Raw genomic sequence first — 18231 nt, forward strand, 5'->3', positions numbered from 1 at the left:
AAAATTGATTGGAGAATCGAGATCCTTAATATTATAAATTTCTCTTACCAAAACTGTGATCTTGAGTCTATATCATTCTTTACAATTCGACACTGACTGCAAAAATAAACGCTTAATGTTTTTTTTTAAGACAAAAAAGTTGATAATGTTTTGGAAGTGGCGTCTCTCTTGGCGTCACCCTTTGCGGTACACTTTTTTGGTGTCATCCCTCAAGACTTTTACTGACAGAGCCAATGACACGAGTTTCGAATTTCTAAATAAATAAAATAAAATGACCTTTATTTGGGGCATACAAAGTACAATCTTTTGCTCTTGAAGAAAAGACGAAAGATTTTTGTGTGAAATGAAGAAATAGCAGAGTTATTAATAAAGAAAATCGAAAAATTAAAACCTGAAAACTATTGGTTCGACTAAACGCAAAAATAAATTAACCCGAGCATAAGCAGTTCTGTCATATTTGCATTTTTTTCATTTTGATGTCACCCCTCTGTGTCAGGTCGTGATTGCGTCACCCGGTGCGGCCCGCACTCCCTAGCGATGCCACTGTTTTGGAAAGCCATCTTTTTGTATTAAAATACCAACACATGCAAAATAACACGTTTATTCATTTTCAGATAGTACAAATCTTTTGCTTAAACTCATAATTTAATTCTGTTTAAAGAGTATTTTTTGTTATAGAAAAAATGCTTTAAGTAATTGAAAAAAAAGTAGAATTTTTTATTTGGAGGACTCACCTTGTTGCTTAAGTTTTGGAGGACTACCAAAGTGTTTGCTTAACAAACACCTTGGTAGTCCTCAGTGGATTTGTAGCGGCCCGAATCAGACAATTTTAGTGTTTCATTTGGGTTTTGCTCAACGGTTGCTTACTGGATTATTAGTGGGTTAGCTACAGTTGGCTAATTTTTACATATTTATTTGAAATATTCTAAATACAATTTTGGTCGCACGGGCATTTTATTAACTTTGTAGTTCATAAAGCTTCTTGTTTTACTTAGTTTTTCCAAGTAACACAAACTTTTGTTTGAATGTATTTATTGTTTGCAAATATTATGTATATTATATACATAATATACATAATATTTAAGTACGAATATTTATGTTAAATATTATGAATATTATATACATAATATACATAATATTTAAGTACGAATGTAATGCATAACATGCATTCTATGTATGCATTACTTGCATACATTACCTTGCATGTATTACAATATGCAATCATACAACATTGCAACGCATACAACAATGAATACAACATGCAATGTATGCATGTAATGCATATAATGCAAATGTATGCATGTATGGATGTAATGCAAGACAAGTTGCTTTTGTTGAATAGCATATTATTTAGCTGTAGGCTCAGAGAATTAACATCAAATTCCAGACAAAATAAAACTTTAGTCCAACAAGGCTGCAAGCGAAGTTTTAAATAATTACGTAAGTAACTACGAGTTATTTAATTACGTAAAATGTATATTCCATAATTGTTATCATTGAATATATTTTATTGATTTATGTTTAAAGATATTTTAATGATATATATAATTTTTTTTTTTTGCAACTTTCTTTTATAGCAGCAATTAAGAACTAAGATGTGGTCTTGATTGAATTTGTATGTCAGCAAGAGTTTAAATTGGCATTATGAACAGGAAAAAAAAAAAAAAAAAAAAAAAATATATATATATATATATATATATATATATATATATATATATATGTATATAGTTATATATGTATATAGATATATATGTTTATATATATATATAAGCATATATATATATATATATATATATATATATATATATATATATATATATATATATATATATATATATATATATATATATATATATATACACATAAGCATATATATATATATATATATATATATATATATATATATATATATATATATATATATATATATATATATATATATATATATATATATAAAAGCTTGCCTCACCGTTGTTCCACGCTCCTCTGGACAAGTTTTACAACAACGGTAAGGAAGGGGGCGTAAACTTCCTTTCAACTGCGCTTCCGCGGTGGTCTGTGATAAGACCGTAAGGACATCTTCGGGTACCTAAAATAAATAAAAAATAAAAAAGTGTTACTCGGTACCACCTTGGTAGGAGACTTTTGACTTTATAAATCAATATATTAAAAATTGAGGGGGGAAGGAATCCGTAAAAAGTAACGTTTCTTAAAAATAAAAGATGTTCTTTAAAACTAAAATTCATCCGACTGAATTGTATCAAATACCCGACTAAATTCGTCAAAAAACTGACCATAATTTAAAAATCACCTTTTTTTGAGGGGGTAAAACATCTCTTTCCCCCACACATCCATCCCTAAAATCGTCTTTGTATGCAATATGTGCGCATAAAAAATCTTTGTTTCTTTAAAACACTCTTTAAAAATAATACACAATAAAATTTAATGATCTAAAAAAGACTTCATTCTTTGTAATTTTTATGAATATTTTACATCGTAGTTAAGAGAAGTAAAAGCTAGAAATATGCTATACACAAGCTCAAAAATCAAGCTAACGCGGAAAACATCTACATTTAATGTTTTACAAAAGTTATGTAAGTAAAAGTAACATATAACAACTTGAGCGTCTTATTATTTTTTTTTAAAAATGCGTGATTCTTAAATTGAGTGTTTCTTATATTGACTAAAAGATTTGCATTTTTTGCTTGTGGGTCTGTATCATTTTATATATTTTGTTGAAATTTTTAAAGAATACTTAAATACTACGATGATAAAACATATATTTTTGAAACAAAGAAATGAATTTTATTTAACTATATCATAACTGTAAAGTTTTTTGCTATAAAAATTTTTCGAAAATTTTCAACCCTATATATGTATTATTTAGATGCGTATTTTAAGATATTTATCGTATAGATTGTGACATAGCCTGTGTCATTCTAATTCAGACGGCCGTCAGAAGATACACATTTATGTTGATGCATCTCTGCTGAAGTTAAAGATTTCAACTTCACAAAAAAAGTATGGATACACATACCCTTATCTTGTATACTTGGTATCAAGTAAAAACCGTTAAAAACGAAAACAAATTAATGCAAGTTTGTTTTCATGCAAAATCGAAGCATTGGTTTTCCAAAGGAGGTCTTGACCTAATTTCTCTCATTTTTGTTCAAACCGCCGTCTGAAAGAACACATTTATGACGCTATATCTCTGGTGTTTCTCTCACTTTTCTGTTGTTGTTATAGATTATGAAAAGTAAGATGTGTTAATTTATAAAATTACTAAATGCCTGTTTTACTAAATAATGAAACAGCTAAAAAACTTAACCTTATTAGGTTAAATTAACAAAACCCTTGTGATAAAAAGATCATGCAACTTTTATTAGGTGTCAACCGGATTATCGGGTCAAATGAATCCTAAAACAGTAGGGATTTTTTTGACCTTAATTACGGTAAACAAAATTAAAAATGTTCTAAAAACTTTTGATTGAAAAGGTTCTCCTGATTCTATTTACTTTGACAAATAAATCATAAAATTATACGATTCATATTTTAGACCAAATCGCAGGAGAGCAACATTTTTTTTAATGCGTAAATTGTTTACAACATTGAAGGCGTAGCTATTTTTCTTTAAATACTAATATATATATTTAAAGATCTTAATAATTAATAGTTCTCTTGAATACCAAAATACTGAATTATTGGTTGCGATATTTTATAATTGTTAATTATGCGATTATAACTATGTCTATTTTTAAAATTACTAGTATTAACTAAACTGCGCAACAATATGGAAAAATTAAATTTTTTTTTTTCAAATACGAAATAAAATAAATATTTACTTTATTTATAAGATAATTTATTTATAAAACTGCGATTGATAACCTCCGCTTCGTCCTTGGTTAGTCCACTCTTGTCCAGCAGAAGTCATCGGACTACTTCCACCCCAATCTCCGTGCGAGCGCATCGCTAAAGATTGCTGTGGAGTCGAAACTCGAGAGGAGTGCAAGTCTTGTCGCGTATTAGTTTGCTGAACAGTTTGTAAACTTGGAGTTAATTGTTGCTGCGTATTTTGAATTGCAGTCGTAGAAGTCGACATTTGGGCAGGAAGATATTGGTATGCAGCAGGAAATTGCTGGCCTAGTTGCACACCAGGCTGCAGGGAATTAAACTGAGTCTGCGAACTTGAAAGAATTGGCATTCTGTTTGCATCAACAAAAATAGCTTGCTGCTGACGATTAGGAGCCAACCCTGCTATAACAACAGCATTGCTAGCACGTAAATTCATACCAGGAGGAGCAATTAAATTAGAAGGAATACTGAATATAGGCATTCCTTGTTGTCTCAAAAGCTCGTTTTCAAGAATAGTTGAACCCTCCTTTTCATGGCGATGACGAATATGTGCGATAAGATCACGCTGTGACAAGTAACTTCGCCGACATCCAGAAGCAATATTACGATTCCCCCCAAAAGAACATACAAATATCTGTCCAATTGTAGCTGGTTCAATCCTATCTATTCGTTCATCGCATCTAAAAAAATTAATTTTTAGCTTAGAATTTATAAAAAAAATAACCCCAAAAAAAAACAAAATAATATAAATATCAGAGGATCAAACATTTGTTTATCTAAATTAAAATTAATTTAAATGAACTTTATCAAAATAATGATAGTTGTAGTTTATTTGCTAATTATAAGTACTATAATATAAATAATAACATGAAAAATTATCTTATATAGTTAAATTTTTGTAATTCAATTTTATAACGGTTTTTGTTTTTATTAGGTTTATTTCATTATATTTCATTTTGAATTATCAAACAGCTATCAAATAATTTTGAATCGTTAAAATTATTTAGTTATTATTGATCCAAATGTTGAACTTTTCTGAGGGCGAATACATTTCTCTATACGCATTGTTTTTTTCGAAGATTTAAACCATTTCTTATTTTATCGCAAAGCATGCAAAAGTTACTGGAGCTGTCTAACTGCCAGTTTTTTTTCCACCTGAAGTAAGAGTTATATTTGGTAGAATTAGAACTAACATCTAAAATATAATCAGCCAAAAAACAATTGTATTGGGGAAATTTTGGATTTCTATTGGAAAAACAAAAAGTAATAACTACACATCTAGCTAATTTAATTTTCTTTTCATTAATTCCGATTATTTTAACACTTTTTATTTAATCATTCCATGTATTTTAACCAAAAAAACTGACGTACCGAAAACCAGATTACCTGAAGTTGCGAGATAGAATAGTTGAATGATAATTGAAGGTCTTGACTATATTTATTTTAACTGAATTCAGAGTTCGAATCAGAAAAAAAATTAAACTCAGTTTCACAATATCAAATGAATTGGAATCAATGTATCGAGAAAGAAGATTTGAAAACTATTGGAATAAGAGTAGCTAAACTGATATAACATACAGTTTAGTTACACTTATTCTTAATAACTAGTAATTATTTCTAATAGTTAGTAGTTATTACTTAGAATTAGTAAGTATTAATAAAAACAATAAAAATAAATAGAAACAATAAAAAATGTACGTATAAAATAAAATGTACATATAAAATGTATATATATATATATATATATATATATATATATATATATATATATATATATATATATATATATATATATATATATTATTAAGGTGGTTCTAAAAATAACTTTTTCTGAAAATGACTGCTGGCACCCCCTGAATATATTGTATATAATTAAAAAAATGCTAGATTTAAGAAATTTTTGAATAAAAAATATTTTAAGGGGTTGCTACCGACCCTCGAACATTATATAGGTCCCTAATATTATTAAAAAAAAAGTTTTTCAAAATTATGTCATGTTGGGTCTAGTGATTTCGCCGGTTATCCGGTTTTTCGGTTAACCGGATTTTCTTCGAATATCAAATATCTATTTTCGAATAATAAAAACCGACTTAAAATTTTTATAGAAAGTAACAACTTACTTACGACGCTTATTGTTTGACAAATCTTAATTGATTAAAGATTATAATAAATTTCTTTTATTAATTTAAATGTTAATTTAATCAGTTTTGTTTGATAATATATTCTTATAACAATTTACAATAGAAATCTCAAAGTATTACTTATTACTTATGCAACTTAAACAATACATTTTTAAGAAAGTTTTTTCGGAATATTCTGGATAACTTTTTTTGCTTACTCAGCGTGTTTTTTGAACCAATAGAATTCGTTTATTTGTAGATTTGGCGGTATTTTAGTGTTATCAAATGTTCCTTAAATTATCTTTCCGGACCAAGATGTTTTGAGAACATTCAAGTTTATCCATGTTTCTATCTATGTCCGCATAACAATAAGTTTTTTAAATACACGCAATTTAACTTTATAACATCTTTCTTTTCCTGATCAAATGTTTTTATATGAGAGAATGCTTTTAAAAATCCGCTGATAATAAAACATTTTGTTAAGAAAAATTTGCAGGACTTATAGTTTGTAATTATATTAAGTTAAACGTTACAATGTTCCGTGACGTCAAGTGGTTTTGTAATTATAGTGCATATATATTTGATAGTGGTTGTTTATATGTTTGTACGGTTTTATGTGTAATTGCTAATGTGTTTATAGGGTTAATATGAAATTGTAAATATGTTTAGGTGGGTGTTAATGGTAATTTTTGAGGTGTACGATTTAGTAAAAATTATGATGATAATTTTGTAAGAGACAAGTTCTCGTTAAGTAAAGAAAAGAAAACATCTTGACTTAATGTTATATTTCTGCGGAAAAACTACATAGTTTAGTTATGTAACTAATGTTATGACCTTAACTTTTTTAATTTAATAGCATGAATATGTCATCATTTTAATTTTTCTATATGACAAGTTATTTATTTGTTTAGAGCATAATGTCTAGTCTTAAAAAGAGTATTGTATGGAATTTTTTTAAAAAAGTTGACAGTAATTTTTCTGTGTGTAATGTGTGTGGTGAGAAAATATCGTGCAAAGGAGGAAGTACATCTGCAATGCAGAATCACTTAAAATTGCGTCATCCTTCTAATCTAGTTGTTGCTGGAAGATCTGGTGCAGGTTCGTCAACAAGTGCTAGAAATACCTTCATAAGTACGTATTTTAACACAACAAATGTGGTTATGAATCGTGCCAAAAAAGAGGAGTACCGGAACAAGTTGGCAATGATGTGCGTTCAAGATCTACGTCCTATCAGTTTTGTCTTAGGGAGAGGATTCCGTGCAGTGGCACAATTTTTGTATCCAGGTTGGTGCCACTTTTTTTTATTAATTTATTATATATATATATATATATATATATATATATATATATATATATATATATATATATATATATATATATATATATATATATATATATATATATATATATATATATAGATAGATAGATATAAAGTTTTTCATAGTAGATATCTGGCTGTTCTAATAACAGCATTTTTAAATGTTATTAGCATATTTTGAATTGTAACTAACACTTGAAAAGTAATGCAAATAAAATATCTTATATTAATATGATAATTTCCATTACTTCCATAACTTTATTACATTATTTACATTTTACTTACAGGTGCTCCATTAATAGGATACACATCAATTGTCTCACGAATAGCTTTGCAATTTGAGGCAAGAAAGGCTGCCATTTTTTCAGAAGTTCACACAATTATGGGGCAATTAAACATATATCCTTGTCTCACAACAGATGGCTGGACATCAAATTCTAACGAAAGCTTCATAGCTATTTCAATTCATTTAATTGACAAGAACTGGAACCTTGTCAGTTATGTTATCAATTTGGTTCGCTCCCAGGAGCGTCACACAAGCGTCAACCTACAGAAAAGTTTGGAGGCTGCAATGGATACCTGGCAAATTCCGGAAGCCTTTGCAGTGGTGTCAGATAGTGCTGCAAACATTGTGCTGGCATAACTTCAAGCAAACGTGTGCAGCATATGGTACGGTGTGTCGGTCATACAAGCCAATTGGCCCTTAATGACAGCATCAATGCTATCCAGGCAGTTAGGGGTGCGCTAGCAGCCATCCGAAGAGTAGCACAGTTCTTCCGAAGTTCGAATCCGTCCTGGAATGTCCTCAAACAAATTCAGAAAGACGAAATTAAGAGGAATTATAAAAACCGTGGTACTACAGTATCTAGACTTCCAAAGCCTATCCGCCCTATTATGGACTGTGAAACCAGGTGGAGCAGCAAAATCCATATGGCAGAAAGAATGGTGAGGCTACAACAGAACATTATTGCGGCAATGCAGGTAAGATAAATTGTTATAATTTACTACAAATAATTGATTGATTATTGATTGCAAATGCAAGCTTGTGCGCTTTTATTTTTATGAACATCTTTTCTAAAGGATCCTCAAGTGAAGAAAGACATGGCTAGATCAAAGTGTGGCATCCCCAACGCTGACCATTGGGGAGTTGCGCAAACAGTGGTGGAAGTTTTAAAACCCTTTGCTGACCAGGTTACTTGCTGGAGTGGTCAGCGGTATGTTTCATACTCAGCGATTTATCCAGCAATTTTCGGATTGCTAGATTTTCTTAAGCCGGATGATGAGAACGACACGTGGGCTGCTGTACTGCTGAAAGAAAAGCTGCAAAGCGAAATCAAGCAACGGTTTGGTTTGGTTAACAGTATTAGCAATGATTTTCCTTGCTATTTAGGCATGGTTGCTGCCCTCTTGGACCCTCGATTCAAAAGCCTCCCATTTCTGACCACCGAAGAAAAAGCAAGTGTGATAACGTATGCGGAAGAATTGCAGGCTATCTTGCAGCAGCAACCTGTCATGGGCCCTGCTGCAACCACTTCTGCATCTTCGAAATGCAAAGTCTTTGATGCTTTTCACACAAGTAAAAAAAAAGTTGATTTACTCTCGCGTATTTACAAGCCAACAACAAATGCCAGCTCACAACCAACAACTTTTTGTCAGGAAATGCAAATTTATATAGCAGAAGCTGCTGAACCGCTCACGGGAGATCCACTAATGTGGTGGAAGTTGAATAGTTCTCGATTCAACCTTCTTTCTCGTTTGGCTGCACAGCTTTTCTGCATCACAGCAACCAGCTGTCCGAGTGAGCGAATATTTTCAACCGCCGGAAATGTTATCACAAAGAAAAGAAATCAATTAACGCCAGAACATGCAGAGATGCTGGTTTTTCTGTATGAAAATTCAGAGTTACGTGGAAACTTGGTTGATGATAACGAAGAAGAAGATGATGATGATGATGAAATTCAATTTAGCATCGATGTCGAGATGAATGATAATGCCGATAATTAAACAATACTTGAACATTATTAATAATGTACAAGTAAAAAAAGTACAAGGAATATATTCCTACCTGTTTTAATTATATAATTAAAAATGGTATATTATATTATAATATAAAAAATATATGTCTTTTATATCTTTTTTCATGTTTTTACTCTCGAGTTCCTAATAAACGCCCCCCCCCCTTATTAATTTTTGATTATTTTTCCCACCCACCCCAAGCTTGTTAAGACCTCCCCCCCCCCCCCCGTTTAATTATTTTTACTTGTTATCAAAGTTAAATTTATATTTTAGATTTAAAAAAAAAACTCTATGAAAATCGGCCTAAAAATTAAAAAATAATTATATCAGTCACAAATAAAAACAAAACAAGCTTTAAAAATCGTCGAACTTAGTTTATTTCTCACCAAAGACAAAGCAATTTAAATTATATTGAAAATATGATAAAACGGCTGATAGAAAATGTGCATTTGACAGCAAGCCGCGCTAGAATTAAAATGTTTTATTCGTGTTTTGTAAAAAACTTTTTAATTTGAATTTATAAATTAAAATTTTTTATAAAAAATCCCCCCCTTTTATTAACCCCCCCCCCCCCGTAACCGAATAGTCGGTTAACCGCAAAATGATGGGAACTGTTATCCGGTTTTTGAAACGGTTAACCGGCGAAATCACTAGTTGGGTCTCAAATGAAGGGAAATTATATAAAAATTTTAAAAATATTAATCATTTTATAAAAAAACATAGATAAAAAAAATAATAATCAAAAAATCTTGTTAAATTCCCTATTTTTCATTTTTAGTTAAAAAACGTAATTTTTTGTTCACTAAAATCTAAAATAAAAATTTAATTATAAAATGATTATTATTTTTAAATTTTTTATATAATTTCCCTTCATTTGAGACCCAACATGACATAATTTTGAATATTTTTTTTTTCAATAATATTAAGTCCTATATAATGTTCGAAGGTCGGTAGCATCCCCTTAAAATATTTTTTATTCAAAAATTTCTTAAATCTAGCATTTTTTTAATTATATACAACATATTCAGGGGGTGCCAGCAGTCAATTTCAGAAAAAGTTGTTTTTAGAACCACTTTAATATATATATATATATATATATATATATATATATATATATATATATATATATATATATATATATATATATATATATATATATATATATATGTAAAAGCTGATAAGAACACTACTAAAAAGAATATTACTTATAAGAAAAAATTCCTTATAATAGTAATAAACAACAGAAACAAATATGATACTTTGTGCATGACTGATGCATCATATCTGCACCTAGTTTTTTTTTAAAAGTTTCTGTCCTAATTTTACTTTTTGTTGGTCGTCTATAAATATAAACCTTGATATTTTTTTCACTCTTCCACAAATTTTCGCCAGAATTTAATTGGGATTTTAGTTGTTTTATGGAATTCTCAAGTATACTCGCAAGTTGTCAAACTGCTCCGTTAGCATCACTAATATGTTTTAAATGCTCATCCAATAAGTCTCTACTGGTATATTAACATCCAATGTCCTTGTAGCTCAGTGAATGACTCCACAGCAAAATATTCCTCAATTCTTTTTAAAGAAAATTTTAAAAAACACAATTTGTTTTTTAAAATTTTCAAACAAGTGCCACACAAATTAAAAAAATTTTAAAAACTGTGCCACACAAATTTTAAAAAACTGTGACACACAAAAAACTGTGTAAAAATTAACCACTAATTGGTCCAAATCAACATCCTCAGAAATCAATGTTTTCAAACCTTACAAAAAAGCATTGGAAACTGAATAGAGTGGACATGACCCAACATTGGTTTATGTCCGCTACTATTCATGCCAACAATAAATTTTTCTTTTTTAAGTACAATTTATTGACATTGGAACCAGCTATACTAATGGAGAGAATCAACTCTGATTGCTGCTGAATTTTCTTTAACAACTTTTTAAAATGATCAAGGTCTTTTGCAGTACACATCCCTACAAACATTGTCCCCGAGTACGATTTTATGATTTGCTGAAAATGATTTGAATGGTACGAGGCATAAGCGCCATATTGTTTTTTTGTCTTTAATGTAGTTGCTTCATTGATTCAGAATACTAAAAACATTCTCATTCAAAATAACTTTTTTTGAACACAAGAGGCTATTCCAAAATAAATCATATACTTTAGCTAATCCGGTTTTTGTTGATATGCTTTAGCAATTTTAGAATCCGCTTCTGAAACATATGCTTATATTTAGCATTATCACAAAGCTGCAGAAAATCAATAATATATAAACAACGAACAATTTTAGCCATAACCACTTGTTCTTTGGTGCTTAATACTATGCTTTTTGTACATAGCTTTACAGCCAAACCATCTAAACTTGTCACAAATTTGAACTGCGATGTAGCTGATTTGTATTTTCTTTGACTTCAAATGATGATTAGATCGGCTGAAATGTTTATACCCGCAGAACAAAATCTACATGGTTAATAGACTCAGTTGAAATTTTGATCCATGGATAGTTCTTTTACAAGAATGATTGATACTATATCTTTCTCATACTTTAGGTAAATTTAGGTAATTTAACTAGAAAATAAAAATAATAACTTGTACTCTGCCATGTTTATATCAGTATAGATGTTTAACCATCCTATTTGAAACTTGAAATGACTTTTCCATGATACTTCCCATGATGATTCTGTATAACCCGATTCATATAGGGCAGAAGAGGAAGCTGTGGTTAAGCTAACATATCTATGATAAGCAAAACTCTTATATAAAAACCCCAATAAAATTAAGGGTAAAAAGAGATTGTTAAGTTTGGATAGTAATCTTCTGCGTTGTAGTTTCATATAAAAATACCAAGTCCTGATCTGAGAAACAGATTAACGCCAGAAAGGACAATTGTTTATAAAAAAATGCTTTGACTCTGTTAAATAACTTAATTTAATTTAGAAATGTTATCTAATCTTATATAACCAATTGCTATCTGGAAACCCATCCACCAAAGTGTGAAAACATAGATGTTAAACTTTTAAAAATAAATAAAACATTCTTTCATAATTCATACTTATTACTATAATTTAAATATTCATGTTTAGCTTCACACACAAAATAAAATAAACAAGAATTTAATTTAAAATATTTACATGATTTCAATAATTAAGTTCAAAAAAAATAGAAACTATGTAATAACTAAAAATAAACCTAAAATACAATTAGTAAATTTTATTTGAAAAACTTATAACTTTACTTATTACTTTTTAACTTATAAACTTTTTTTTTATTTTGATTGCACCCATAAAACTTTTATTTAAAAAACTAAACTTTTATATAAAAAAAAAACAGGTTGGAATCCTGTAATTATTATTAACAATTAGTAATTATAAGTAATTATTACTAATAATTAGTAAATATTACTGTAAGCTAAATGTCATATTGCACTAAATAGGTAAAAAGATTTTTTCTTCTGGAACTCTACTAAAATATGCAAAATACTTTTTGGCTTCTTTCTTCGGATCCCTACATGTCTGGTTACTTTGAAAAGTATTCAATTGATATAATTATTAAAACTGTATTCATAAATGAGTTTTTAACTTTATGAAAATCCCGGAAATTTATTTTTATGAAAATCCCGAAAAATTTTATGGTTAACAAGTTAATAAAGGTATGTGGGTAAATTTTGGAACATTAGTAATGGGATAAATAAAGTGGGGGAGATGGGGGCGCATTGATCGCCATAGCAGTATTTTGTAAAATGCAAACAATCCGATATAGATATAAAAACTTATTAATTATTAAACTAGAACAATCTTTAAGTAAAAATAAATGTCTTAATAAAAAAAATTGTTGAACATGATATATTTCAACATTACAACAACCCTTGCAAAAGATCAATGTACCTCATGCAACGGGGTACTATGATCTCTGACTTAGAGCGCTTTGATCTTATGAATAACATTATTTACATGTTTAATACTGCTATACCTAAGTGCTGCAAATGCTTTAGTTGAAGGGTATTAGTGTATATTATATAATATATATAAAAAAAAAGTAAAATTATAAAAAAATATATATCATTACAACCTAATACACACCAGTGCATAAAGTTTTCATTAGAATAAATTTTCATTAGAAGAATGACCACAATTGTAGGAAAATAAGCCTGTTATATACCACCAACATATATATGTGCAAAGTTTTACAAAACTTGAAGCAATAAGTCTATAAGAATATAGTATTTTAGGTTTACAAAGAGTATATAAGATTCATGCAAGACTTTTATTAAGACTAAAGTTTACAAGATAGTCTTTTTATATTATCATCAATTGTTAAAGTCAAGTCGTGAAGCTGCTTCTACTTTACATTGTTTTTCATTCCTAAGCAAGTAGTTTTTAACTTCTCCCCTTTTTTTACCTTTTGTGATGAGTTTCTTTAGTTGATTTGTTTGTTTTAGGGTTTTCTTTTCTTCTGGCAAACAAATTTCATTCCTGATTGGAGTATCAGTTAAGATGTTTTTAGTCACCTACTTTTAACAATTCTCTTTCTAGCAGATGCTTTCGGGTAAGGTTTCAAGACTTCAGGTGAGAGTAATGAAACAATGCTTGGTGAAACTTTGTTCAAAAAACTTGTTTCATGATGTACTACAGGTATTTCAGGTTTCACAAGAATCGTGTTTTTACTACATCTGTAACTGATTATTGTAAATATTCATCATCTTCAAAAATTTCAGGATTAAAGGTTTAATGCCAGTTACTTTAAATCTTTTCTGTATATTAGAAGGTGAGAAAGCTTTTGTGTATGGTTGTCCAGAAGTAACAAAACTGGAGATTTATGAGAACAGTTTGAATACCTCACAAAATGTTTTATCCATTCTATTAAAATTCATCAAACCAGAAGGATTTACAAATCCCACGCATCCAGGAGGAACTTCCTTTATCATGTAATCATGAAATTTGACCCTAGGAAAAACAAATAGTGGATGAATAGTTTCGAATTGCATTTAAAGCACAACATACAGTTATTAATGTTCTTCGTTCTGCAGATGTGACTCTTCCTACTTGTTTACTTCCTTTACCTGCTAACACTTTTACTGGCTTTTGTACCATTGTTAAATTAGTTTCATCAACGTTATATATGCAATAAGGGTCAAATTTATATCGATTTTTAACTGTTTTTAGATTTTGAAAAAATTATCTTACAGTGTGTCGATTAAAGGCAGTTGATTGAGCAAAGCTAGTTGCTTCAGGTGTTTGTAGTGACAACTCTGGTCATCTTTTCATAAAATCTTGAAACTAATCAATCCTTGCAATTTTATTTTTGATCCATGATGATGAGATCTTATTATTTACAGCAAACTCATATGCCAATAATCGTGTTGACTTAGTTGAAAGTCCATAGTTCATTTTTGATGCAAGTAGTAAATAACTTGATAAACTTTTTTCATCTTCGGAAGTATTAACTTGTTTATTGTTGTAACTAGGCTTAAAAGATTCATTTGGATTGAGCTTCTTTTTATGACAATATCATTTTAAAGTCATTTGATCTATGCTAAACTACATGTGAGTTACAACATTAACTGGTCTGCCCTCTAAAACTTCATTAACAACTGCTTTCATTGTATCACATGATATAGCAACTCATTAAAAAAATCAATTAAAAAAAAAAAAGTTTAAAATATTTGCTTAAAAAAAGTATTTTACCTACTAATGTTGTGTATACTAATTGTAAATTTATGTAAAACTAAAAACTAATATTATTAATATTAAATTTTTAACACTATTACATTATAAAAATGAAATGTTAAAAATTATATAAATTTTTTTATTTTTCATAAGTACATGTCACTTTGATCCTCTGATCAATGAGCCCCACATAGTCAAGGATCAATGTGACCCAATAGGTACAGTTGATATATTGATGCCAATAACTTCGGTAAATATTGTAACCAACTCAAAAAAACAAATTTATTATTCACTTACACATGTGAGTTTAAAATAAAATGGTTGTAAAGTCATACGGAAATCTAACTAAAAATTTATTTGAATTTGTTTACTACTTTCAAAAAATCACTTTTCATGATGAAAAACTGTATTTTCTATTTTCTTAACGCAGAATTTGATCTTATCAAAAATATTACTATGAAACAATAAAGGGTAGTATAATGGTTAATTAAATAGTTATCTCTGTCAAAATAAGGCAAAAATAAACAAGTAAAAGCTAAAAGATCATACTGTCCCGGCAATCAATGCGCTCCCATCTCTTCTAACTAAAAACTCCTGAACTATTATGCTTCTCTAAAATTTTAAAGTAATATAAAATATTTTTTACACTTAAAATCTTCTGCCCACCAATATAATGATGCTTAGTAATAGACCACCTGCCCTCCCCCATCTCATATACACCATTTGCAGACCCCTTTTCCCTCATCTGAGCATACATACTTTATGGACGATCCCTTATACGAAGCAGTTTTTCTAAACAATTTCAAATTTTTGAAAACACAATGATCTTTACATCTTTAAAACTTACAATAGGTGTAGGCTATACTCCATTTGTGAAAGTACTGCCAATATGCACGTTATCCGGAGTGCCATATGGCTATATAAATGTATCTATTTATTTTAAATTAGTAAAAAATGACGGCGATATAGCTTTGTTTGACTTCTTTCTTTGTTGAATTAATCATCAATTAACTTCTTTCAAAATGGAATTTCTAATATTCGAAAAAGTTAATTTTAATGAATTTAAAAGCAAAACAATTATTGCAGAAATTGATCTTGTGAAAATTTCAGTTAAAGAAAACATATTTGTTTAAATGCAAACTTTGTCATACTTAAAATTTTTTAATTTTTTCACAAACTAATAACATCCGGGAATTTCCGGAAACTTAAAGGAATTTTAAGTAAATTTCAGGAAAAAACTCATCTATGTGTATTACAGATTTTTCATAAATTAAAACATTTCTAAACTTCTAAATTTCATATTAAATTTAGAAATTTAGAAATATTTATTTTTAATTGATTTTAAACTGTGGTAATAGTGTCAGTCCACCCAATCTGTCAAAAAGTTAGTTTATTACTCAATTAGCTGTCAATTGTTGAAAAGTGTGGTTGGAGTAAGTTCAAAATCGATTTCAATTATTTTTTTTTGAAACAATTTTTTGCAAGTTTTTCGAGTTCAGAACTATTGAAACCTTAGTATTGGTTAATAGTGCAACTAGTTATAGTTAATAATTCATTATTTTTGCTAATTTTAATGGATAAATCCTGACTTGTAGCCATTCTCACCTCTCATTGATTTTTTAATGGGTCGTTGTCCAAACAAAAACCATGTTTAACTGAAGCCATGAAAAAAAAAGCGACTGGAATGGGTTAGAAAACACCAGCATATGACTATTGAAGCCTCGAGTAGAGTAAATATAATTTATAATATTGTAAGAAACCAGAAAAATTTATAGCTAATAATTTAAAATATCTTTCAAATGTTTTACATGTCTGCTTCTAGGAGGAATCGGCATTTCAAATTTTGATGGACAAAAGCTCATTTGGTCAATGACGCCCAGGAGAAAAATTCCACCATAACTGCGTTTTGGAAAAGGTTAAACATCCTGTAAGTGTAATGGTGTGGTTTGTGATCTCAGCCAAGGGTATGGGCTGCCTTTACATTGAAGAAGGGACCATGAGGCAGGACCAGTACAAGCGAGTACTCCCAGATCTATGAATGGTTCCCTGGTAATGACGAGTATATGTTCATACATGACTCAGCACCGTGGTATAAAGCTATGAATGTTACAGCATTTTTAACTGAAAAAAAAGTGCGTGTTTTGCCATGGTCAGGGAATTTGCCTGATATGAACTCCATAGAAAATCTACGGGAGTTCACAAAACACGAAATTGACAAAGAAATCATGACTACCAAGCAGCAATTGATAGAATCCCTTATAAGAGAGTGGCATAGCAACACTAGTCTTCAACACAATGCAAAAGTCTGCATAGAAAGCATGCCCCGACTTATGAAAGCTGTTATTGTAGCAAAGGGTGGCATTACAAAATATTAAGATTATTACCTTATTTGTTATGTTAAAACTTTTTATAAAAAAATAGTTATGAATAAGTAATTATGTTGTTATATATTCTAAATAAAGCTCTCTAACAATAAAAAAAATAAAAAAAATAACATCAAGATACGTATTTATTCATTAAAGTAGTTTATACTTTAAAATTACTTAAAAAGTAAAGTGTCCCTAATAATTTGGCAACCCACTGTACATTTGCACTTCAAGAACTGTAAAATAAAAATTAGTACAACAGAAAAAAAACACAAAAAACTTTTGTTCTAATTGTATTAATAAGGTTAATAAATTCACAACAATTTAAAAATCCACTGTTATTCAGGGTGGTACCCCTCTTACTACAAATTAATATTATGATAATGGCAAAAGAAAAAGAATTTGAGCGCAATCTAATTTCCACGGAAAAAACCAATCAACATATGCTATTTAGGAAAAATAAAATTGATGATTACAGAAACAAAGTTTTTGTTATTCAAACAAGAAAAATAGGAATGTTTTAAACGGGAAACAAATAAAGTACTCAACTAGCCCTTTCAATTTGTTATCCGAAAGAGGGAGACACAAATGCATCAACACACAAAAAAAAAAACTAATCTCAAGGGTACGAGAAAAACGCCTTCAGCAACCAGAAAGAAGCTTGCACAGCTGAAGGGCTGTCACATGTTATAAACAATTAGCAAATCAACCTGCACATACATCAGCATCAAACAAAAATAATTTTTATCAGAATAAATCAACATTTCTCCATTGCTTCTACACTAATATAACTTCACTCAATAAACCAAAAATTACTGAACTGCAACTAATAGCCAAAGATAACAAATACAATCTAAATTTCCATTACTGAAACTTGGTTCGACTCTATTTC

The 18231-nt window shown here is 29.2% G+C and overlaps 1 protein-coding gene across 1 annotated transcript in view; it reads right to left on the minus strand.

Moving 5' to 3' along the window:
* Positions 1-3826: 3826 nt before the first annotated feature.
* The window catches only part of LOC100207767 (E3 ubiquitin-protein ligase Hakai), a 47427-nt gene continuing 33022 nt past the window's right edge, over positions 3827-18231 (minus strand). The window contains exon 6 of the mRNA XM_065818368.1: positions 3827-4532. Within this exon, the coding sequence (XP_065674440.1) occupies positions 3860-4532 (673 nt within the window). The 3' untranslated portion in view covers positions 3827-3859. The remainder of the gene's footprint in view (positions 4533-18231) is intronic.

Source organism: Hydra vulgaris, chromosome 14, assembly GCF_038396675.1.
Source record: "Hydra vulgaris chromosome 14, alternate assembly HydraT2T_AEP".
In the NCBI taxonomy this organism is placed as follows: domain Eukaryota; kingdom Metazoa; phylum Cnidaria; class Hydrozoa; order Anthoathecata; family Hydridae; genus Hydra; species Hydra vulgaris.